Source organism: Rhinolophus sinicus, chromosome 5 (genome assembly GCF_057876585.1).
Source record: "Rhinolophus sinicus isolate RSI-liver-muscle chromosome 5, RSI-T2T, whole genome shotgun sequence".
NCBI lineage: Eukaryota > Metazoa > Chordata > Mammalia > Chiroptera > Rhinolophidae > Rhinolophus > Rhinolophus sinicus.
The window spans coordinates 102986558-103010501 of record NC_142505.1 but is presented as its reverse complement, the minus strand read 5'-3'; the positions used below and the strand labels follow the sequence as shown (position 1 = coordinate 103010501).

General features: G+C 50.3%; 1 protein-coding gene across 1 annotated transcript in view; it reads left to right on the top strand.

Annotated features, from left to right (window-relative positions):
- Positions 1 to 23944, top strand: part of SLIT3 (slit guidance ligand 3) — a 553294-nt gene that overhangs the window by 438033 nt on the left and 91317 nt on the right. The window contains exons 10-12 of the mRNA XM_019740962.3: positions 9101 to 9172; positions 13932 to 14003; positions 17571 to 17642. Coding sequence (XP_019596521.3) covers positions 9101 to 9172; positions 13932 to 14003; positions 17571 to 17642 — 216 coding nt within the window. The remainder of the gene's footprint in view (positions 1 to 9100; positions 9173 to 13931; positions 14004 to 17570; positions 17643 to 23944) is intronic.

The window sequence follows — 23944 nt, the reverse complement described above, 5'->3', positions numbered from 1 at the left end:
AAGATTGGACGTGTTTGTGTGTGTGCACAGCTGCCCAAAATTCCCGTCAAATGTGTTTGTCCACGTAGCTCAGTTTTGCCCACTATTCCCTCATGCACTAGAAAATGGCTGGTGTCTCATTCTCGATTGAGTAGAGCGCCAGTCGGCTTTGACCTCCAGATCGCTCTTTGTATGACAATAATTGTTTTCATTTTCTGCCTTCACCTTTAGGTGGCTTTATTAAAAACATGATTAGGTGGGACCCTCCTGTTGAAAACATCATTAGCTGAAATCCCTCTTTATAAAAAGCATTCATTCCCCTCGCCTCTCTGCTTCTGCATCATGTCCGCCTCCCTCCCCCATCTTCCTCTTTTCCTTCCTCCTCCCCCTCGCCTTCCTCTGCCTGCCCTTTGGTTCCCAGTTCATTCCAATAGGTGGCCCATTGGCTCCTCCATTCACGCGTTCACTCTACAAATATCTGTTATGAGCTCCCTGTGTCCCCGTCATTGCTCTGTGCTTGGGGGCCTCAACAAACAGACACCGTTTCTGCTTTTGTGGTGCTTGTGTTCTAGTGGTGGGAAGACTGTGATAACCAACAAGGCAAAATAAATGAGATCATATAATAGACAGTTGTAGGTTCTATGGAGAAACCTAAACCAAGGAAAGGATTTGAAGTAAATGAGGAAAAAAAACAAGTGAATATCTGGAGGTAGAGTGTTGCAGAAAGCTGGAATAGCATGTGCAAAGGCCCTGAGGTAGGAGTCTACCTGGCGTACCACAAGGCCAGAATGGAGCAAACACAAGGGAGAGTGTCACGGGGTGAGGTCAGAGGGGTAATGAGGGCCAGATCATGGAGGCATGTTAAGGATTTTGGTTTCACCCTAACTGAGAGGAGAAGAAACGTGTGACTTCCAACCGTGAGGCCTTATTCCCTCTTTCTTCATCTGCTTGGCCAGCTCTTCTCTGATTTCCTTTAATACTTTCTTCCCCAGCCCCAGGGGACGCAATCCATTCCTCCGCGCCCTTCCTGGAGGTAGGAGCTAATTAGCAAAGTGTCCTCTCGTCCTGACATCCACACCGTCTGTGGTGTTCATCCACCTTCACTCAGCCCTCAGTCATCCTTTCAGCAAGAATCACCAATTGAATTGTTTCCCTTTGTGTTTTACCGTAACTCTCCTTCACGCCTTGAGGTCCAGACTGTAGCCTTGAGGAGCCCCTCTGTGCATGGAATTCCCTACGACCTCACCAACTCTCCTGCTTATCCCTCTGCTTCCCTCCTCCTACCATTTCTGTTTATCCCTGTCCTCACTCTCTTCCCTTTCTGCAGCCTTTCCCTTCTCTTTTTCTCCCTTCCCTTGATTCATTCTCCCCCTGCTCTTCCTCTCCCGCCCATGGTCTTCCCACTTCACTTCCCAGCCCCATTTCTCTCTCCACCCAGTTAACCCTTTGCTCCTGTTTATAAGACACCCCCCCATCACTCCAAGGCAGGACTCTGCCCCCCTCCCAGATGGATGTTCAAGATAGAATTCCTGCCAACATTCATCATTTCAGATCCCCATAGATGGTTCCTTTCTTTCTCCATCTGCCAGGTTTTCTCTTCAGCAGGCACAGATTTTCCCTTGACCAGGTCTCAAACCACAGCCTGAGGAAAGAGGTCAGTCTGTGTGGTCAGGCTGTAACCACTGACCCCCCCACCACACCCCTGATGCGGGAGGTCTGAGCTGCCCACCCTGCCCTCCTGCTCCACATCTCGCTACCTCAGAGGTGCACGGCTCAGGTGTCTGGGAAAGAGAGACTGCAGACGTCCACGTCATAGGTGGGGCCCACGCACACCAGACCATACCTGGGCCGTTGAGCTCAAACCTGGACATCGAATGTTAAAGGGGATATTAACAAGCTGGAGTAGTGATTTCCAAGAGGCTGTCTGATTATTAGTGAGTTTTTCCTGATTTGGGGTAAAGTGAGAAAAACAAGAACAACATGATGTTTTTCCATTGAGCAAAAATATTCAGCTTAAAGGAATGTCCTTTATTGTAAATTCCTGGACTTCCTTGTTCTGCTTTTGTTGTTATTAAAAATGCCATTTCTTTTATAAAATGATGGCCACTGAAGGCAGGATACATGTATGTGTTAAATATGTTTTATTATATGCATAGTCATTATAGAATTATAAATGTACATCTTTATATGAATGTGTATTATGTATAACTGAGAGAGAGAGAGAGAATGCCTTAATTGGCAAAATAAAAGGTCTCTAACCACCTAGCCCATGAAATCCCAAAGTCTGGGAATGACTAACCTAGCTAGAGTACTTCCAAAAATAAGCAACCACTAACGACAACCAGGTGGTTAAGAGTGTAGACCATGGATTCAGGCAAACCCACATTCTAACGCCAGCCCTGCCTTTTAGCCATTGACCAAGAACGTTTCTGAGTCTTGGTTTCCTCAACTGAAAAACGCAGAGGCTAATGGTACCTTCTTAATGCTTCTTGTGAAAGTTAAGTGAACGTTTGCTGTCAAATGCTTAGCATTGGGTCTGGTACATGGGGGATACTGTGTTAGCAATGATACTGCTCTTAGTGGTACTGCTATTACTACCACCACTTTTATTAGGCACGGTGAGAGGGGTTAGAAACCACAGGAGCTGGAACTGCCTGAATAAGAGGTTCCTCTGTAAAGCTAGGTCAGTTCTTTGAAAGTTATGGTTGAAAGAATAGGTTCAAGAACTAGCCTAGCCACTAGCGTTATAAATTGAGCCTGGCAGTAGCTCATTTTCATGCAAATGTATGCAAACATGCAAATAAGACTGCCCCTGCTTACCTGGCACCCACAGCCCATCAGACAGATTGCCCAGGTCTTCATTCACGTGCTGTGCTTGCCTCATTCTCCTGTGATGAAATAAAGCTGAGACATTAAAGCAGAGGAGGCGAGACTACGGTTGAGGGTCCTGGGAGAGGTGACCTGTAAGAAAGAGCTTGGAGGAGGAAACCTACTTGTTCCTAGAAGCAACAAAGCCCGTGCTCGGGGACCTGTGGGATGGCCTGAACATCTTTAAAGCAGCTAAAATGCATCCTCATAGCAGTGAGAGAAGACCAGCCAATGGGGGAGGTTGGAAGATGAGAAAAAAGGGAGCAGAGAGTTGAAACTTCAGGGTCCGCCCCAGGATGAATAGGACATGTCTAATTTATCATCCCAAAGTCAGCCGAATGGGACTTTTTCTTTTTACTATCAAGAATTCCGCCTCGTGTCCATAACCTCTTACACAATCCATATTTCTCCTTTCTCCTTAGGCGTGCTTGGCACCCTGGCAGGCTCTCTACTCCCTATGCTCAGTCCTTAGCTGGTAGTGGTGTTCTTAAACCTTGGGAGGGGCTCTGCCCTCTCCAATATTTTGCAGGGGGTGCTTTCTCTCTCACGCAAAGCAATCAGGCAGAATTTTAGATTTTTCCAAAGCCAGAGCAGCTCAGGGGAGTGTGTGCTGGTCTCCCCCCATCGCCAATTCCTCCTAAAAATAGCTTTCTTCCAGAGAACCCGCAGTGAGATGGTTCACTGCAGATGTTCCTCGAAACTGCGCTCCCATGAACAGTACTGCTCTTGCTGCTCCCCAACTTTTCTCTCAACCCGTTCCCGCCTCCAGCAGGGATGGGTTCTGGGAAGAGGCAGAGACCCACATGCTTCTCTGTTCTGTCATCGTCAGTCCACCCTCCTGGATCCTCAAGGCTGGAGAGGGGCCATCTGTACCTCAAGCCCCGTCTTAATCTCTGTCCCATCTTCTTCCATGTTTGCTCCACACCCCCACATAGTGGCATCCAGTGTCTCATGCCTTCCACTATTGCTGGTTAATTTATTTGCTGAAGAAAGGCTGTGGATGGGCTTAAAGGTCAAGTCAGAAATGAAGGCATCTCGGGAGAAAAGTAGCCCCCCTTTGCACCTAGCCTCACCTCAACCCCATTGTTTGTCTGGGGTGGGGAGACAGCTGCGTAACAAAAGCAAATATCCTCCCATTTCACTGGTCACTAGGGGATTTTAAAGAGAGAGAGAGAGAACTAAAAATCAAAAACAAAGAAGCAGAATGGAAAGGCAGAGGCGCTCTGGAAATCATTGACATCAGTGATTCTTAAATGCTCTGAGAGCGCCGGGTTTGTTTCTGCGGGGCTGCCACAGTGGACGGAAGAGAGATGGGGTGGCACAGGGGCTGGTGGTGTAAAAGGGAAGCGGACATGGTAGCAGGATAATTCAGAACGGAGCCTCGGGATAAATAGCCCTGGTGTGAATCCCATCCTGCCTCTTACTTTGGGCATGTTTCTCTAACATCTGGCTCACTCAGATCCCCCCTTTGAAAAATGGGGTTCATTGTACCCACTAGAGATGTTCCTGCAAGATTAAATAGCATAACGTGTAGGAAAGCAGCACACTGTTTGGAAGCTACCAAATGGAATCTAAAAAGAAAAAACGTACGCACGTGTTTACATATACAATGTGATAGAATGATTAGCCTCACATCCCCGTACTATTCTTCATTCATTTTTTTTCTAAGAAGAAAAACAGCTGTCCTCTGTTGGAGGCCTCTGGGCATCTGTATGTAACGAGCAAATCGGGCTCTGTGTCTGCACCTCTGTGTTCTGTGGGCAGTGCCAGGTGTTCTGCAGAGTAGCTTAGGAATGGCTCACGTCACACACGTACGTTCCTCATCTTTGCTGTGGACCAAACACATAAACTCAGTGCGGGAGGTTAGGACTCCCTGCCTCTCCGAAGAACCACCAGCAGCGAAGGTAAAGAAAGGGAGCGGCCAGGAATGTGACTGATGGGAACCTTCCCCCTCAGCCCTGTTCCAAGGGCAGTGAAGCCTCAGAAACTGAATCGTGGTCTGGTCTCCAACCAAATGGCCCAGGAGAACTTGGGCGAGGGATAAACATGGATCTGGACATCCTCACGAGCTCCCAAGTCAAGGGAAAACTAAGAGGGATGGGAAAGACGTAAGAACCATTGTAAACTCTCACGATGGTGCCTTCTACAGGAGGCAGTGTAGCCTAGGGGTTAAGAACGCAGACGTCTGAGTCAGACCAGTCTGGGTTCAAGTCCAGGCCCTGGCGTACAGCCTGATGTGAGGCTAACTGGCCTCTCTGTCCCACGACTTCCATGCCCGTAAAATGGGCATATTTATGAGACCACTTGCTTTGTAGTCTTAAATACAGTGAGCCAGTGTGTGAAGAGCCCGTGTCTGACGTATAAAAAGCCCTCAGTGAATCCTCAGTGAATGGCAGCTGTCCCTCATCGTCACTGCCTCAGTCACACCACCACCAGGAGTCCAGCCCAGCGCCAAGACCCTTTTGCCGGGGGACCCGCAGCCATGCCCGGCACAGCCGTGTCCCTGCCAGTCACTCTGGCGATGTGTTGACTTATGTATTGCTAGAAATATATTGTGTTCAGTCGCATGTGTGCAAATGACAGATCATTAAGGAAGCACGAAGGAACTAGGGCAAATCCACACCAGCGCAAATGACTGAAATCCCCATCCGATGTTCCCACTGTTTTCACTTGTCCTAGAAGACGCTCAGATGTTTGATTGGTATGTTTGTTTCTGTGCTAGTTCTAGGAAAGCAGTTTGCAGCCTAAACAATGTTTGCCAGACAAAGAAAGACAACATGTGCCGGTTAAGAGAGACTTAAAACAGCTGCTGGCTTCAGACACATCCCCAAGTGTGACCGTTTCTCTGATGGGAATGCTTCTTTTTGTCCTTCACACTGAATTTCTGTCCCCGGGAGAATGGGTCTCTGCATGCGTGTTCCCGGCTGTAGGACTGGGCTATGTATGTGTAAAAGCAACCACAGGTACCCGCTGCATAGAGACTGTGTGTGCACACACATGCATGTGTGCACACACCCTCCAGCCTTACTTCCTTGATGGAAGGGCCACTTCCCTGAGAATGAGTGCAGGCAATGACTAACAGAATGGAAATGCCTCAGCCCCCGACGGTGTTCAGCACAGCTCAGTGATGGAGACTTCGGGCTTTCGAACTGAATGAATTTGAGTTTGAGTCCCGGCTGTAGCTCTTCCTGGCTTTGTGAATCTGGGCAAGTGACTTAACATTTGTGAGCCTCGGTCTTCTCATGTTTAGTGGAGATGGTAATAATGAATAGGCTCTGCCTCCTAGAGGCGTGAATGTTGTTAGACGCACCATGGAGATCTCTTAGTCTAATGCCTGATTCTAAGCGCCTGATTTTCATGATCCTACCTTTGCCTTCATGTGTGAAGTGCACTGACTATTCACAACTACCCAGCCACCCCCAGGCAAATGGATGGCCCAGGGGCAAGGTTACCCTACATCCCATGTCCTTGACATTTCACTGGGGTTGGATGTCCAGCCAGTGCCCACAGCCACACAGGAAGCGGAGCAACACCAGAGACAAACACCCTCCCCTGAGTGTACCAGTCTCGAGTACAGGATGCCCAGCGACGTCCCTGCCAGGGCTACAGGCTTAGGCTGGAATTCTTTGTTCAGTAATCACACCTTTGTGCTACTCGCATATTTCATCCATATTCACATCTACATTCCATCTTCCCGCGACTCCTACAGCTGTTTTACAAAATACGTACTTCTGCAGAGGCTGCACGATATGTCAGAAGAAGCCCTGGGCTCGTAACCCCTTAAACTTTTCTGTGACTTTGGGAAAGCCACTTTCGTCTCTGGGTCTCAGTTTCTCCTTTTTCAAAAAAATATGCAGTGTGTCCAGTGGGTAGAAACAGAGAGATGGCAGTTCTGCCACTTACTAGCGCCGTCAGCTTGGACAGGCGATTTGATCCCTCTAGGTTTTATTGTCCACATCCACCGGATGGGGCCAACACAACTTGCCTCCTAAGTGTAAGGATTAAAAGAGATAATAGACATAAATCAACTCAATGCCATAAAAGATAGCTCTTCCTGTGCGGTAGCAATAAAATTTGGTTCTGTGATGGGCCGTTTTGAGCTGGCCTCTGTCACCAGAGGATTAAGCTCTTTGGGTGCAGGTATCACCTCCTGCTCACCGATGCATCCCTCCCTTAGCCCTGCACCCATCCCTAAAGTGGAGGGTCATTGGTTTTGAACTGCGTGGCAGCCAGCTGACCTCACACCCGGTGCTGACATGACTCACATGGGCTCTTGGCCCACAGCTGGGAGCAGTGGGTCCTCTTGGAAAAGCTGATGGGATCGCCATCGTTAACGGATAGTGGCTCTCTCCAGAGGCATCATCCAGCCACAGTCCCTTGCCAAAGTGGCAGGTGAATCACAGGATTCCTGGAGAGCATTTGCCACCTGACTGGCAGCCCCAGAGACCCACAGAGCTGCTGCCTCCTCGGCTGAGAAACTCCTGCTGAACTCTCCTCACCTAGAAAACGAGAATGTCCTTGGAACTTCTCAGTCAAGGCAGCCTGCCCAAGTCAGCTGCCTCGGCATGCGGCTGCATCAGGAGTCTGCAGCCTCTGAGACCTTGTGGCATGTTTTTGTGGCTCACCGTGAGCCAGCCAGGTCCCTGCCCAGCCAGCCTGTGCCCACGGGCCCAGCAGAGCACACCCCCGCCTTCTGGCTGGCCACAAAGGCTTTCTTAACAGACCGTGGCAGTCTCATTTGTAGACTCCATTCTTCCGGCATCCAAGAATGATCTGTCCTGATGCCCCCTCTCTCCTCTCACCCGCCCTTCATCTTTCTCCCCCTTCCTTTGGCCTGGAGAGTGATTTGTCTGTGTTATGGGTAGGCCTGACAAACCATTCCACATTAGCAGCTGAGATGTTGTTTGAAATGGGAAAATTGCTGGCAAACTGCTCCATTAGCGGTTCCAGTAACAAATACTCTGTTCCCCCAATGAAGATGAGATCGCAGAGGCACAAATTAATACGACTGTCTCCCCGGCTCTGCAGCAGGAATTACTCTTCAAGATGAACAGGTTCGTCCCAGCCAGAAATGTGCATCCACGAGATGCAGCCTCCGAGGGAGCTAGTTCCTCTCGTTTCCTCCTCCAGCTGCCCCCCCACCCCCGCCCCACACACACCTTTTCTGTATGTCTCCCCAGCTGAGGGTTTGGGAAGCATCCATGCCAAATGAGGAAGTGATGAAAAGATCCACACCTTTGGAGACAAGAGAGATGGATGAGGGGGAGATGCTGAGTCCTCAGCCTGGGCCTGGGTACCATTCATCACCTCTAATAGAGGGCCCTGCCTGCTGCTCAGGCCTCTTTCCCACCACACCTGTTCCTGGTGACAGGAAGTCATTTGAGAGATGAAAGAATAAAGAATGGAAATGCTCCTTGCTCTCCCAGCCTTTTCTCTTCCAAGGAAGCTCTGAGCCCTGGGCCTGCAGCATCTCTTGTCTTCCCAGAATAATAGGAGAGGAAGAAGCATTTCAGGAAAGTCTGTAAGATGTTATAGCCATAGATTTGCGCAGCAGCCCGGGGAAGTGGTCCAGCCGGGTCCCCTGGGGCCACCAGGATGTCAGGGAGCCAGTCTGATGAATGTCAGGCTGGAAGCTAAAGACCTGAAGGCTTTTTCTCCACCATATTAGAACAGCCCAGAAACAAACATTGAATCATATGCGAAACTAATATGTCAATTATACCCAAAAAAAGAAAGAAAGAAAAGAAGACCAAAGAAAAGAAAAAAAAAGAAAAGGAAAACCTAGAAATGAAGTCAGCCGTTGTCACTTCTGCCTGTACAAGCCCCCGGCACAGTGTGGTTGAGTTTTAACAGAATAGTAACGTGCTTCCATATAAGCATTGCTAGCTCACAGTCCATTTCTTTTTACTCTTTCTTCTCTTTATCCCTTTCACTTTTCCAGCACTCTGGTTACTTCCTACAGCTTTTTTTTGAAGAAGCTGGCTGCCTCCAAAGCCATCTTATAATAAGCAAGAACCAAAACTCCTCAAGGAAAAGTCATCTTTTCTAGCTTTCTCCCAAGGGAGTGAGACCCTGGGCTGGGTGCGCCATACACCGGAACATGAGTCTTTGGCTTTTGCACAGAGTTCGCCTGGCCTCCTGTGAGCAAGAATATGTGCCATGTGATGGGAGAGACCATTCTGTCCTCAGGGCCCTCAGCAACCTCTGGTTGTGGGTGGGTGCGTCACTGACTCTTCTCTGCTCTGTTTCCCAGACGCCTGGAACAGAACTCCATCAAATCCATCCCTGCCGGAGCCTTCACCCAGTACAAGAAGCTGAAGCGAATGTGAGTTTCCCCTGGGGAGAAGCGAGCCCACATGTTTTCAGTTTGGGGGATAACATGTCAGGTGTGGTGGGCAGCCTACTCAGAAGACAGGCCGTGTCATGTTCCGCCTGGACAGTGCAGTGTCAGGCCTGGAAAGCTCTCCTAAGCGTGGGAGGTAAGGGTCAGAAGTGTTGCATTGAGATGGGGAGGCGTATGGTTTAGGCACCTCAGAGCTAAGGGCCTCTCCAACTGGAGCAAAGTACAGTGACCTGGGTGGGAGGTGGCGCTCAGCTGGCTCTTCTTCCCTTATTGTCCCCTGGCTTTGGGGTTGTGGATCTGAAGTAGGAGTTTCAGGGGAGATGTGACAGTGGCACTGTACCGTTCTGCAGCACGGTCACCAACATTCCCACAACCATGCACTCATTCAGTGCCACTCAGTGAACGTCCCCTGCGAGCTAGGAGCTGTGCTAGGATCTGGGGGTGACACGGTGAGCTGAAACGCAGTCTGCTCCCGTGGAGCGTGAATGTTTGAGTGGCAGACACAGAACATGAACTCGATGAGCACTCGAAATTGGTAAGTGCTAGAAAGTAAAACAAAGGGGAAGAAAGGCGTCGCGTCACGGTGGGTGGTCTTCAGGGGGCTTTGCCCACTGAGGCCTCTGTGTGAAGGTGACCCGACTGAAGGAAGGGAGTGAGGCACGACAAGCTGTCAGGGAAGGACACTGAAAGGCCCTGGGGAGTGTGCCTGCGGGCGGGGGTGAGTGAGGGGTGCAGTGGTGGGGATGGTGGTGGAGAGGCAGGTAGGGCCTGGATCCTGTGGACCCTGTGGGCTACGCTAAGAACTTTCTATTCTTCCCAAGTGACACGAGAAGCCTGGGAAGCTTCTTATCCCCCAACAGCATGACTTGCCCACGATTATCCCCATTCCCCTCTGACCAATATCCCTGCCACCATCACCTCTTATCACTACCTGGTGACGCCTGCACCGCTGTACCTTCCGTACCGCGGCAGCCACTGAGAGCGTCACGGGCCTCATCCCCGCCATTGTGGCAGCATCGTCCACACCACCCGCCCCCATCATGGGAGCGCCCTGGGCACTGCTCCGTGAGTCACCCCGAGCTGGGCATCTGAAGGGAGGCTGGTAGGATTCAGAAGGGGCCCATCCATTGCTGTCAGAGATTCCAGGAATCTGGGAGAGAGACGTCTTTCCCTCTTCCAGGCTACAGACTCATTTATTACAGCCCAGAAATGGAGATGCTGGTTTCATTGCACTTGCTCTCTCTGGCCCCCACAGAGGAGACGGAGAAGGCAGGTAGAAATATACCTGGACTTAATGTTCCCTTCCACTCCAGGCTGAGTCACCGCTTTCCCTCGAGGAGGAGGAGGTGGCCTATGGGAAAGAGGTTAAGTGCCGCTGACTCCTTTTGTGTTAAAAATAAACATCCCCACGAAACTCTGGCATTGGGAGGCTTTCCCTCAGATCGCACGAAGCCAACTTCCCATCTCCCTGGAAATCCAAACCAAACAAGATTTTCTGCTGGTACAATTCCAGAAGTAGAAACCAACATAATGAGCCAGCCCGAAGCATGTTTTCCTTCCCTCCCCTTGGCAGCGTTCCTGCTGGAGGAGCTGTAGAAATATAGGCCTTAATATTTAAAACCTTGGGCCATTAATCTCCTGGGCTCCCTGCTTCCCCACTCACTCTCCTTACCCCCACCCCAGTTCATTTTTAAAGCCCAGCCTGATTATGCAGCCGGATAGTAATTCCAGTGAAAAATGACAACTTCAGTCACTGCCCCAACCTATATCTCTTGCATGATTTAAGTTACTGCTCTAATTTTTTGTGAAGTCCAGGTAATTTAGAGCTTGGCTATGTTTTACTGTCCTTTCTCCATCCTGTTGGACTTGCCATGATCTGTGCATTCAAAATTCATAAGACCTTCTCAGTCACAACCTGGAAAGTGAATTTAATTTTTGATCACTTATGATGGTATTTATTATGATGCCTTTTTTCCCCCAAGGGGATGGTGGTAGGGAAGAGAGACTACTAAAAACGTTTTCAGCTAACAGAATTTCAGAAACCTTGACTGAAGTGTGATAGCTTAGGAGAAGTAAGGTTCCTGGTGAGAATGGATTTTAAAACCCTCAGTGTGGATTCTTCCTCCTACACATGACGAGTTTAACTCTAATATCTGACGAAAACAGGTTTCCCTTCAGCTATGAATGAACCACATGCTTCTCTTATCTCTAATAATAACACCAAGAAGAAGAATTCTCCCTGAATGAATGGCTTTGTCCCACCAATTTCTAGTGGTCAGCTTAGCACAAAAACACTTGCAGTTAAACACTAGTATCAAGGTAGAGAAACCATCTGGAGGGAGAGTAGCAGGTGCTGGAGGGGACCCCCCTGCCTTATGGGGTTGGTTGGCTGGTAGTGCTAACGCCTGAGGACAAACCTGTGTTGTTTGGCCAGCATGGTGTGTGGAGTTCTTCATTTGCGTGATCTCAGGTAGCACGCCCCTCAGGTAGAGCACGCACCTTTATTTCCCGCTTGACCCTTGTGGGCACTGGAATTTGCCCTCCTGTCCTGAACAGTCTGGAAAGGCCACTCACTCCCTCTGGGTTGTTCAGTTTATAAGTCCCAGGGGACTGGGGTGAGTCTGAGACCAAATTCTAAAACGCTGTGGCCTGAAGTTTGACTCAGGGCCCACCTGGGTGGGGATCACCTGGAGATGTGTAACATATGCAGATTTCTAACCCCAGCCCCCCAGCTGACCCAGTCAGACTCTGTGGGTGCATTTTAGTAAACACCCCAGTGAAGTTTGGAGGTTTGAGAACCACTGGTCGAGAGTCTGCTCTGGGGGCCCCCTCCCGTAGTGGGAGGGGTCAAGCATTGTGGGTCAGTGGGCACCTGACGCCTCTCCCAGCCTGCCCTCCTGTCCAGTGCCGCTGCGTTCTGCATCCCTCATAGTGAGGTGCAAGGGAGGGTCGAGATGCCAGCTCTGTACCGAAATAGCCGTGTCACTTGTGACTCCAGGTCCTTTACCTCACAGGGCTGCTGTTTCCTGCCGTTCCTGCAGAATTAGGAAGTAAGATGAAATGAACCCCAGGGTCAAGTCCCAGCTAGACTACCACTTCTCCAGTGTCCACTCCCCACCATCCCAAACCACGAGACATCTCACCTCGTGCTGTAGAAAGGGGTGCGTCTGAAAGCCCAGCTGGGGACTGAAAACCAGTTTGCCCTCACAGAGCTAAGGCAGAAGGCTTCCCCACTGATCACAGAACTTCCTCTTGCATGGGAGAGGTCTACATACCTTGAAGGGGCATCCCAGGATAGGGGGTGGGGGAGGAAACACCAGTTGCTGTCACCAGTCTGATTGGAACACAGACCTTGCACACTGGCCTCAAATGCCTTGCTAGGCAGCCACGCTGAGGGTGAGCAAGATCAGGATAATCCGGGGCATTTGCTTGTTAAGACCCTTATACAAAAATGGAGCGCTGAAGAAAAGCCTGGTGTAAGCTGAGGAGTCTGCAAGCACAATCTGTGGATTTGTCAGAGGCGATCTTGCCAGCTAAAGGGATAAGCTCGACAGCTGTGCCTAAGGAGCCTTAACCTGTGAAGTATCTTTCAGCGCTCAGGCTTTGGAAGCAGGGAGGAAAGGGAGCAGAGGCCTAGCCAGAGGTGGTGGCAGGTGCTTTGGAAGGCTGCGAGGAGGAGGAGGAGGAGGCGAGAAACAGGCTGGAGGAGTGTGTGCTTCAGAGGCTGGGGGGCTGGGAGCCTGGCCTCGCTGGAGGCAATTGCGCAAGAATCTGCTTAGATGTGCTTTCTTCTCGCTGTTCCCTTGTCTCCTCCTTGTTGACCCTCCAAGACCCTAGCTCCCCCTCTTCTGCACAAAAGACCCATTGATTTATTGTTGTTAAACAGCCAGAGAGGCTCCTTGTGGCTGGAAATTGGAGCATCTCCCCTTCCAGTGACAGGAGCTCAGCGGCTGTCCCTGAGCTAATGACGCTGAGAGAAAGCCCTCCCCCTCAGTGAAGTGCCATTAGCACGGTGCTCAGAAGTCACTGGGAAAGAGCCAGGTCCCCTGCACCAGCCAGGCCCGGTTAGCTGCCTCCTAACACACAGCATCCCTCTCGCTCATGTTATCCCAAAGCCCTGGGCATCACCACCCTGGGCTTGCTCCTGCCCACGGCTCAAAGCCATCCCATGAGAATCTCGTGATGTGTTTCCATCACACAGCCTGGAGGATGCACTGAGTCAGACCAAGCCGGAAGTCAGTGCTCAAAACCTCCATGCAGGTCAGGGAGGAAGAGTCACCGAGGAGGTGAAATGACTCAGGATTTGGGGGGGACAAAAATAAGCGTTTGCTGAGGCATGAGGCAGAAGGTGATGCTTAGAGGACCCCTGGGCTGCGTTGGGGGACTCCAGTTCCTCTCTCCTTTATGCAGTAGGGCCTGGTAATGTGACCTAGACAAGGCCGTAACTTGACTGGGTGCAGTTTCCCACCTGCAAAATGTGGACTCACCTGTGCAAAGCCATGTGTCCACGTTCAGGTGCCGGGGCTGAACATTCTCTGAAAGCCGAGAAGAGTGACACACATGGAGTAGATTTTAGCATGAGGCAGTTGAACTGAATTGTCCTTCAGCCCCTTCTCTTGTACTATAAATAAATAAAATTGATGGAGTGATTAATTAATTCTCCACCATTTTGAATACCTGACATGCTTGATTCACGTTTAGGAATGGCCGTGTTCTCAGACTCTCCCGTTCATGTTTTTAGAGACATCAGCAAAAATCAGATCTCGGACATTGCACCAGATGCCTTCCAGGGTCTGAAGTCACTCACGTCGCTGTAAGTGGGGAGCAGAGTGGCGGGGGGGGGGGGGCACGGGGGGAGGGGAGCTGGATGCATCCATGTTTTCCAGGAGGTGTTTATCAAGGCTTTATGTTCCCTTACACACTTGTGGCAACCTGGTCAAAGAAACAAATATTTCTTCAGGGGAAATTGATCTGGGGGAATATTTCTACAACCCTAATGCATTATTTGTATTGATTAAGTGCCCAGCGGCCTGCCCAGTTATTGGCTTTTAATTCGAATGCACCTTCCACTCTAACTGTAGTCCCCCGTCCCACCCCACAGGCCTCACAGCGCCTTCTAGGGGGATGGAGCGAGAGAACGTAACATCTGTTTATTCCCGACATCTGTATTTTCCCCATGAATGTGGCCTTGTCAAGGGAGGAGCCAATTTTCTTTCCCTGATATTCAGGCTTTTTCTCCAACCAACCTCATGGCCATTTTGAGAAAGTATCAACCCCACCCTACAAGTGCTTCCTTCCTCTGGTTTTGAAACCTTAGGGCAGTGCCATGGATGGAACCAAAGCTTCACCTACCAGGGGCTCAGAAACCCACAAGGGCACCAAAACATAAAGCTTTGTCCCGATTCTGTCAGTGACTCAGTGTGTGGCACAGGGCATGTCACTGGAGTCTCCCGTGCATGTTCCCTCACAGGCAAAATGGGGCCAGAGCTGCCTTTCCTGCCTAACACACAGGCAGCGGTGACCGTGAGTGCAGTAATTAGAAGCGCAGTACTTGTGGATCACGTACTGTGTGCCAGGTACTGTTCTGGCGTCTTATACGTCCCGTCCTCACAACGACCTGGAATATAGACTCTGTCCTCCTCTCTCGTTTATAATAACTCCACACAGACTGGGGTTATCTGTTTTCATCCTGGCTGAGTCTCTGGCACCTCCAACAGTACCTGGCACAAAGTTATTGTGTGAAAAAAAAATCTTGGTGGATAAATCAATGTAACTTATCCAAAGTCCACTGTAACAAGTGGGAAAGGAGGGATTTGGACCCAAGGAGTCTGACCCCAGAACCCACAATCCTTAGGCTATGCTGCCTCTTGAGATAATGTGAAAAGTGGACATAAGATACAACAAAGGTATCATTTGGTGACCTGCCCACCTGGGCAAGACTGAGGAGGCTCAGAGGCAAGCTGTCCACGCTTTGCCCCTCTATGCAACCTGTTTGCTTAATTAGTGAGTGGGCAGGTAATCTGATACACGGTTTTCCCCCACCTGGCCCCATCCCTCTGGGAACGGGCAGAGAACAGGGAAGTCTCTTGATTCAGCTGTTGCCTGCTGCTGGCAGAGTAAATTAGTTTCATTTATCGGGTAGAACATCTGGCTGGGATATCAAAGACAGGATTGTGTGTGAGATTAGTGTCTGCTTATTTTGCTGAAGATCACAGAGGAGAAGGGAGAGCAGCCGTCTGCCACCAGGACCCTATCCCTGCCCCCACCGTCCTGTTCACCTTGTCTGGTTTCCCTCTGCTGGCCTTTGGGGACAGCCTGAAGACAGTGAGATGCTTCTGGTCTTGCAGGAAAAGAAATTCAGAATATGACTGCCACTCATGAAAAAGACATGCCACCAGCCACTTCTGAAATACATCGGGGTGCTGTTTAATAAGTGCAGTGCTCCTCACTGCCAATGTATGCCTTCATCCATTCACTAGACGCCTACTGCATGCTGAGTAGTAGTGTAGGGAATGAGACTGTGGCAGTGAACTAGACAGACAAGACCTTTGGTCTCATGGAGCTTTGAACACAAACACACTCAATCCAAACTCAAGAGCAGCCAAGGCAAAGGGCAGGAAAGCCTCTACCCCATGTCTGCGCATTCACTCTTCCTCCAATTCTGACTGCTAAGCCCTGTTCAGTCCTCAGCTCTAGGGACTTGGCCATGAACAAGCCACATAATGTCACGTGGAGCCTATATTCGGGGGGGGGGGTTGGGGGGGTGGAAGGGGAGGTACAAAAAATGTCTAAACTAAATGAACATGTAAGTAACATAACAGGATATAATGAAAAGTGAGAAAGAAATAAAACTAGGGTGACAGGTAGTGAAAAACATTAACCAGAATATTCCAGAGAGAGACGTCCCAAGGAAGAGGTGCTTGAGCTCAAACCTGGAAGATGTGAAGAAGGAAGTCAAGGAAAGATCCTGGGGGAGAGCCAGAGGGGTCTACACCCAGACGCCCCTGTCAGCCTGTTGGAGAGTGGTTTTGACCCACTCGGCTCTGAGACGTCCCGCACAGATGCATGATGGGTGATGCAAGGACCCTCAGACCCCTGGCCCCGCGGCCCCTCCAGCTTCTACTGTAGAGAAGTTGGGACATCTGCAGAAAGGAGCAGACTGTGACATTACTACATGTGGCACCGTGAGCGGTGGGACATTAATATGAATTAGAAATGTGAGCCTGAGCCATCATGCTGACTTTTATTTAGTCATTAATTTGTTGAAACATTAATGAAACATACCCACAGGCTGAGAGAGGCACTCACTGTTAACTCCTGGTGGCGTCTGGAAAATGGGGAGTTTGGTTAATCGCTCCCACTTACCATCTCCTGGTCCTACCATTTTGCCTCCTCAAAGACACTTAGGATTGAATATTGCATTTCATTCAGTGCGCTTCAGGGCCCAAGAGGAAATTTTAAAAAAGAAGAAGAAACACCGTCTTTAGCTAAGTTCCCTCCATTTCAGAGAGACTGGACCCAAGAGACAGCAAAGCCTGTGCCATGGGTGAGAGCAAAGGGGCCAGAGTGCCCTCGCTGCCGTGCTGGAGACCAGCCGGACCCATGGGTGCTGGGCTGGACAGACAGATGCAGCAGGCTTCTTTCCTAAGCTTCACAAGTCACCAGACACCAGCCCACAAATAGAAGACCCAGTGTGCGGGACACTGCAGGCTGAGAGAGGGGGATGAGAGAAGTCCGAGTTCCTTGTTTCCCGGAGCGTGAGAATAGGAAAAGGGGCTGGAGTATAGACGCCGCCATCCCTCTGAGGTAACAGCACCTTGTGCCTCCTTTTCTCCTGAGAGCCATTCCTGGACTCAACAGTCCCTGAGCCATCTGGACGGGTCCCCAGATACCCAAAGCCCTGTCTAGATGGATGGTGAAGGGACTCAGCTCAGGAATTCCTAGGGTGCAATGGGACATGAGAAGGAAACATCCTATAGGCTGGGCTCAGCCTGATCAATACCCACGAAAGACACGGAGACACAGGGCCAGTTAGCTCCCCACTCATCTTATTTATTTCTGGGGTGTGAGTCATGAGCGGCTCAGGGAGACACCACAGAGGGACTGCTTCTTCCTATTGTGGATTATTTATGGATCTGGGCTGCCCAGGAGTGAAACAGGATGGAGCCCATTTCTCCTGTCCTCCCGACAGCCTGCCCCCCTCCAGCCCCCAGTGGCACTTGCCTCGTGTCTCACTGGGGGGAGAAGGGAGGAGGTGGAGTTAGAAGGGCACACTGAGAGTCCGCCTCCTCGGAGCTGGCCCAGGTGATGGCCTCCTACATGAGCGGGTCCCAGTGGCCTCACATCCGTGGTAACTGCTGTCTTCTCCGTTCCTTTCCAGGGTACTCTATGGAAACAAGATCACCGAGATTGCCAAGGGGCTGTTTGATGGGCTGGTGTCCCTACAGCTACTGTGAGTAGGAACTTTGTCACGGTTTGTGTCTCTGGGACTGTCTGTGGGTTCTTTCCTGCCAATCTTCAGCCATGCTCTGTAGAGTTCTTCTTTTGACTTTATGTGCACCAAAAGGAAAAAAAAAAGTTCTGAACTGTCTGCCCCTCACCTCCATCACCTCCTTGCGGTGGAAGGAGAGTCAGAGAGTTGGCACAGGGAGGCCAAGATTAGTGTGAACAAACCTAAATGATAGAGCTAGGAGCCTGCCCAGGCAAGCGTGTGCTAGGAGTATAGCAAACTGAAACATCCACGCACCAAGTGCCAATACTAAGGGCAAAGCAGAGATGCTGATAGACATGTGACCCTGAGGAAGGGTGGGGGTGGGTGATGAAATAATTAGGGACGAGCATAATCAGTCACCGATATGACTCTATCTGGGTAAGAGATGGCTGAGTGGGAAGCGTTTATTTAATTTAAAGGAAGATTTGTTGCCTTGAATTTTAAGCTCCAGGATTATTTATTTGCATTTATTTCATTCTGGTCATTTGAGCTTAAATGTTTGAAGAAGATAATTGAACTCTGATGTGGAGAGGCAAGGAAAGGAATTTAGCTCATCCTGTACCTTAAGATTCTGTGATGGGGGAGAATTATCTCTGGTGTGTGAGGGGGTAGCTGTAGCATCACACGTGTGTACTGTGGATACGGGAATGTACATCTGTGCACGTCCACGCCCACGTCTGCTCCGTGTCTGTGTCACGGTTCCTGTTGGTATTGGGAATCGATCTTAAGTATCCTGTGAGCAATGGAAAGTACCACGTCTCAGAGCTAAATGACTTGCCCTTGGTCACGCAGCAAAACAGGGATAGAAACGGGAGTGAAACCATGTGGTGCTGTGGCTCAGGGAGCCCCCAGCGCGCCGCACAGCATGGGACGTGTGTGCACAGAGGTGTGCATCTGAGTTCAGAGTGTGTGTGTGTGTGTGTGTGTGTGTGTGTGTGTGTGTACCTCCAAGGCACAGGCTGTGAGGAAGGGGCCAGAGGCCTCCCTGCCCCCGTGTGCAGTTACGTGGCGCTCCAGCATGAGCTTGCAGATGAGGTGGGCAAGCTGGGTCTCTGGATGGGTGAAAGGCAGGAGCAGGGGTGGAGAGAGGAAAGCAGGTGACACATCTGACATGGCGGCACCCAAGATTCTTCAAGAAAGAGGCAGTGAGACTTTTCTTGCAGCCTTTCCCGTATCACATCTGTCCTCCGTCCCTATGTCCTTTACGGCTCATCCTCCCAGACAATATAATAATGTGAATCATGCCCAGTGCCGCGAGTGCCCAGCTTGTTTCCTGGCAGCAGGCAGGCCTGTGTCAATGAAGCTGAGATCAAGAGAAAGAAAAGTCTGTATCTTTTCCCTGCATCTCCCCACCCCCCCGTGCCTCCATGTGGGCCCACTCTGTGTGTCTCCGTGGGGGCAAATTCCTGTCCAGAGGTCCCCGCCCTCAGTGGGCCTTCAAGGCTGTTTGCTAGAATGACACCCCAGGAGCTGGGGGTTGCACAGATGGCGTTCTTTGCTTGTAGCAAAGAAACCATAAGTTATAACTGCCACCATAAGGCTAGTTAACTGTAGCTATCAATCCCTTAAAGGAAGAATAACAATAGCGTTAGCCTGCAGGATTTGGGGTGTTGTGTTCCACTGGGCTGGGATGAATATCCTTTCACAATCTGTGTGTTTGGTGTGGAGAAGAGAATGCCCTGGAAGGAGAAACACAGCATGCCTCACACATTCAATAAACGCATGTTTCTTAAATAAGGACATGCCTCCCAACTCCAAGCTGACGGCAGTTGCAAGTTAACAGAAGTAACAGGAATTTGCATGGGCCAGGGAGACAACTGTCGTTTAATATCACCAGTCTACGCAGATGGAATTGAGTAGCTGGGAGTAAAGACAAAGCGTCCTCCCCTCTCGAGACCAAGAATTGCCACAACTCAGGCAGGCTCAGTTTCCAGAAAGAAGCAGCAAGTGTAGCCCTCGCTGGCTTTTGACCTGCTGTTGAGCAACTGGAAAGCAGGTCCTGATCAGATCTAATTTAGCGTTCAGCCGCTGTAGATTGGCTGTCTCCTTGTTACACTAGAGACACTCTGGTAAGAAGGCTCTGATTAGACAACCCTGCTAGTCTGGATAATTTCCTCTCCTTTGACTCGAAGGCTTTTTGTGAGAGGTTTATGTTTTTCCTTCTCTCTCCGTCTCAAATTCTTGGCGCATCACAAAGCCACGTCAGCTCTGTCACACGCGGTGATCTTGCACATTTCCTTCCTGGCACTTGTCATGATGCTGCCAGTAATAAAATGGGTACATTGTAGTTGGTTGTCCGGCCATTCCCCACTCCCCACCCCCCTTTCCCCATTTCTCCAAACTTTTCAACCATCCCGCCAAACTTGCCCAACCTGGTCTGTACCCAGCCCCCCTGGGTCTTTTTCTTGGCATGTTCATTTGACCGATGGCCAATACTGATAGCAGAATAGCTCAGCCTTCAGAGTTTCTCAGAGGCGGCAGCAAATGGGTCACGTGGACTACCTTCAGCTCTCCTGGGAACGACCCCCTACACCCCGTCCTCTGGCTGTCGGCCTCACAAGTCACTTCCTTTCGTTTAAGTTCCACAATCAGAGTCAAAGGAGCTTCTGCGCTCTCAGCACAGTCTCCCACCTGCTGGCACAGAAGCCCCTCCCCTGCACTCTGACAAATCCTCTGTGGTCATTTGGTGGTGGTTTCTGTCCTCACCGCGTACTAGTTAGAAGGTTAGGAAGCGCTTTCTTTTACTAAACCTCAGTAAAGGCCTCTGGGAAATTCGGAAAAGGCTATTCTCATAGTCTCCACATGTTTGAAACTAGCTAGTATGTCTCCCTATATCTAATCCTAAATAGATCGTTCCTGCAGACATTCATGGTACAAACACGCATTCATTAGTAATTAGTAACAACCCTTATTCTATCTGGGAGACGCAAGGTAGCCTGTCAGCTTCCCTTCTTACACAGGCTGCTGGGAAGCAAGTCAGGTGCCCATCTGAACAGGAAGTGTGTTTAGAGACTCCTTCCGAAACTGCTGAGAACCAGAGGCATCTCAGAGTCCACGGTGAGGGCAGGACGTGCACTGGCACGGGCTCCCACCTCCAGGGACGGCAGCCGCTGGGGGACCAGGAAAGTGACTTGCCCTCTTCTCCCAAGCCCCATCCATCCCTTCCGCACTGGAAATTTAGGGTTTGCTCCCCGCTGTTCCTCTGCCTACCCAGGCTCCGGGGCCCCTGGGCTCTGGGCCATCTGTGGAAATGGTGATCCTGGGTGTGCAGCCAGCCGGAGTGCCCCCACACCCTTTGCCTTGTAACTCAGAGGTCAGTTCTCCCCCAGGCGAGAAAAGTGGTCAGCATGTCTCTAGAGCCGTCACTTCCTCCTCTGATGGGCAGCTGCAGGCTGCACTGTGACAGCTCCCCCAGGGAACTAGAGCATTTCTGTAGTGCTCACTGATTGCATGGCATGTGTAGGAAAGTCATTCAGGTGGGGCAGGCAGTCATTTGAGGTGGCAGCTCTCATGTAAATGCTGGCCGTGGTAAATATTAAACTCGCTCCAGGAGATCTGAGACCAACCAGACTGTCTTGGGGCTGGAGTAAGTTAACGCGGCCCAGGCACCTGTTGTTTGATTTTCTTGGAAGGCAGACAAGACCATTTGAGGATCTTGGAGTTTGCCAAGCAACGTGCCAATTACAGGGCAGCGGCAAAACATCACTCCCTACAGCTCACTTTCCCTCGCCAGCTGTTTCACTAGTATTACTGCTGCTGCTAATAACAGCGGCTAACATTTATGAATACCTAATATGCTCCAGAACCTGTGCTAAGTAATTTCATATGCACCATCTCATCTCACCTTTCCAGCAATGCTAAGGAAGGTATTTTTGAAAGACCCATTTTACAGATGGGGAAACTGAGGCACTGAAGAGTTAAGTAACTTGGCCATTGCCTCTCATCATGGAATTGACTAAGCATTGGAACCCATGCAGTCTGATTCCGGAGTATGTGCCAGAGACTCCTGCTTCAGGCCCAGTCACAGGCAGCTCTGCTGACCTGCTTTTGTGTGACACGGAACAAGAAGTGACTGTCAGTCAGCTCTTCTTGTTATGTCTCAGTCTCCATGGAACTTCTCTGGTTCGTTGCCATCCCCCCACGAGCACTTGCCCTGAACCCTGGACAGTAGCAAACAAGAAGCTACTTGTTTTTAAAAACAGGATTGAGGTGAGATGAGAATGCTCCCCAGCAGTGGAAGCAGACTTACTTTGTGATACATTCTGGAGAGAGTTCTTCCCTCTCTGTGTACCTAGAGCTTCCTAAGGAAAACCCTTGGGGAGACTTAAGTTCTGGAATCCTCCCATTCTTGGTCATTGAGTGAATGGGTGACCCCTCTTAAAGGACTTATTAGTAACCAGGTGGCAATCAGATAGGCAAGTGGCCATGCTGCCAGCGGTTGAGAAATGGAGGGGGCAAGCCACATCACACCAGGTGAGGCCCCTTGATCTCCCGGTAGCAGGTGACGGCTCCACTATCTGGTCTCTCAGAATCTCAGCTTCCTGCCGATTGCCTTAGGAAAACCCAGTTGCTTGCACACTGTTCCAAGGGCCCCCCTGTCTGTGGGGTTGAAGGAGGCACTGTTTTTCAGACAGGCCACCCGGTGGCATTGCTGTATGTGCAGTTGCCCTTGCATCAGGAGTCACCATGGCAACCCATAACCCGTGACCAGCAGTCAGTCATTATCAGGAAAGAAGTGAAGTCACTTTGCCCCCCGTTGGGACTAGGAGGGCTCCTCCTGTGTCCTCTAGGGAATGTTCAGCGTGACGTGACCCAGAACCCTCATTCCCATGTGCAGAGAAGATTCTGGGCAGGGTTACAATTCCCTGACCTCATGGCACAAGGATCACCAGGTTTCCCTCTGTGTCTGGCCTTTGCTGGAGATCAAAACAAATCCCCCATATTTTATAGGGGAAGGATGAAAGCATGTTTGTTCTAAGGCTAGAGAGTGGTTCTTACTACAGTTAATAGATAAGGAAATTCAGGATGGCAGAGTTAATTCTAGAGAATCTGTTTTTTTTAAGATTTTTAATGAGGGAGGTTTGACTCTATCCTGCAGCTTAATCGGGTCCAAAACAGCTCCCCTAATTGGTATTCTCTCTAACAGTTTATGCCAGTGCATGAGAGTGCTAAGTACTGCCAGGGATACGTGGAGAAGCTTCTTTTAATAACTAAGAGTCTTTTCACCCATTCTTTAAGACTTAAGTCTCCTGTGGAAGGAGCCAGAGAAAGATACCATCTTTCCCCTCCTGTGTGTCGGCATATGAGTGTTTATGCAACAGAAAGTGACTCCCCAGCCCTGTGTCAGGAAGAGGAGGCTCCATGACGCCCCCTTGGCAGGAGCCTGGGCCCGTCATTCCATCTCAAGGTCTTTCCTGGAAGGGCTTCACTTATTGTCCAGGAAGAGGCTGCTACACTCTTCCCTGGCACCAGCTTCCTGAGAAGGCCTTGTCCTGTGGAGTTTGGAATGTGCTTTTATCGTTTCCAGACAAACTGGAGGTGCCAAAAGCTATCAGTAGGGGGGCGAAGACCGCTGTCTTCCACAGACCCTCAGGCAGGTGTGGAGAATATAAATACCACCAGAATGATAGCTCTGGGCCACTGAATCAACATGTGAACCGCTGGAGTTGCCAAGGTGATTTTAATGCAGTTTATCATTAAACCTGACTCCAGATGTTTGTGTTTGCCAAGCCTTGCAGCAAAGGCCTGTGAACCCCAGGGGAACTGTCACTGAGCTGTGACCAAGCTACTAGCTAAAAATGGGGCCTCAGGGGTCTTCTGCCCATTGGCCTCTTTAGAGAGGCTGGCTGTGGGGGGTCCTTTTCGCAGATCAGGGTGGACCTCTCTCCCTCCCGTGGTCCCTCCCCCCTTTTACCTGGACCTGGAGTGAGTGAAGCTGCTACAAGTGCTAAGAGCCCCTGGGACGTGTGTGGCCCAGCCAGGCTCAGTCCCCCAGCAGCAGGATGAGTCACAAGAGCCCTCCTTAACCGAGACTTGGGGTATTTCACTTCACCCCTCAAGCTCTAGCTCTGGGGTTCTCAGTGGCTGTTTCCTGCCTTGCGTTTCCTGGAGGCAACAGCTCCTGGAAAGGATTCTCTCTCAGCAGCATCGTTATGTTGGTTAGTCAATGAGCTGAGTGCTAATACCTCTTGACATGGAACATATGTGGACGCCGAAAGTGCTCCAAGAAGTGGAGGCAGGGGTGGCTCATACAGCTAACACGT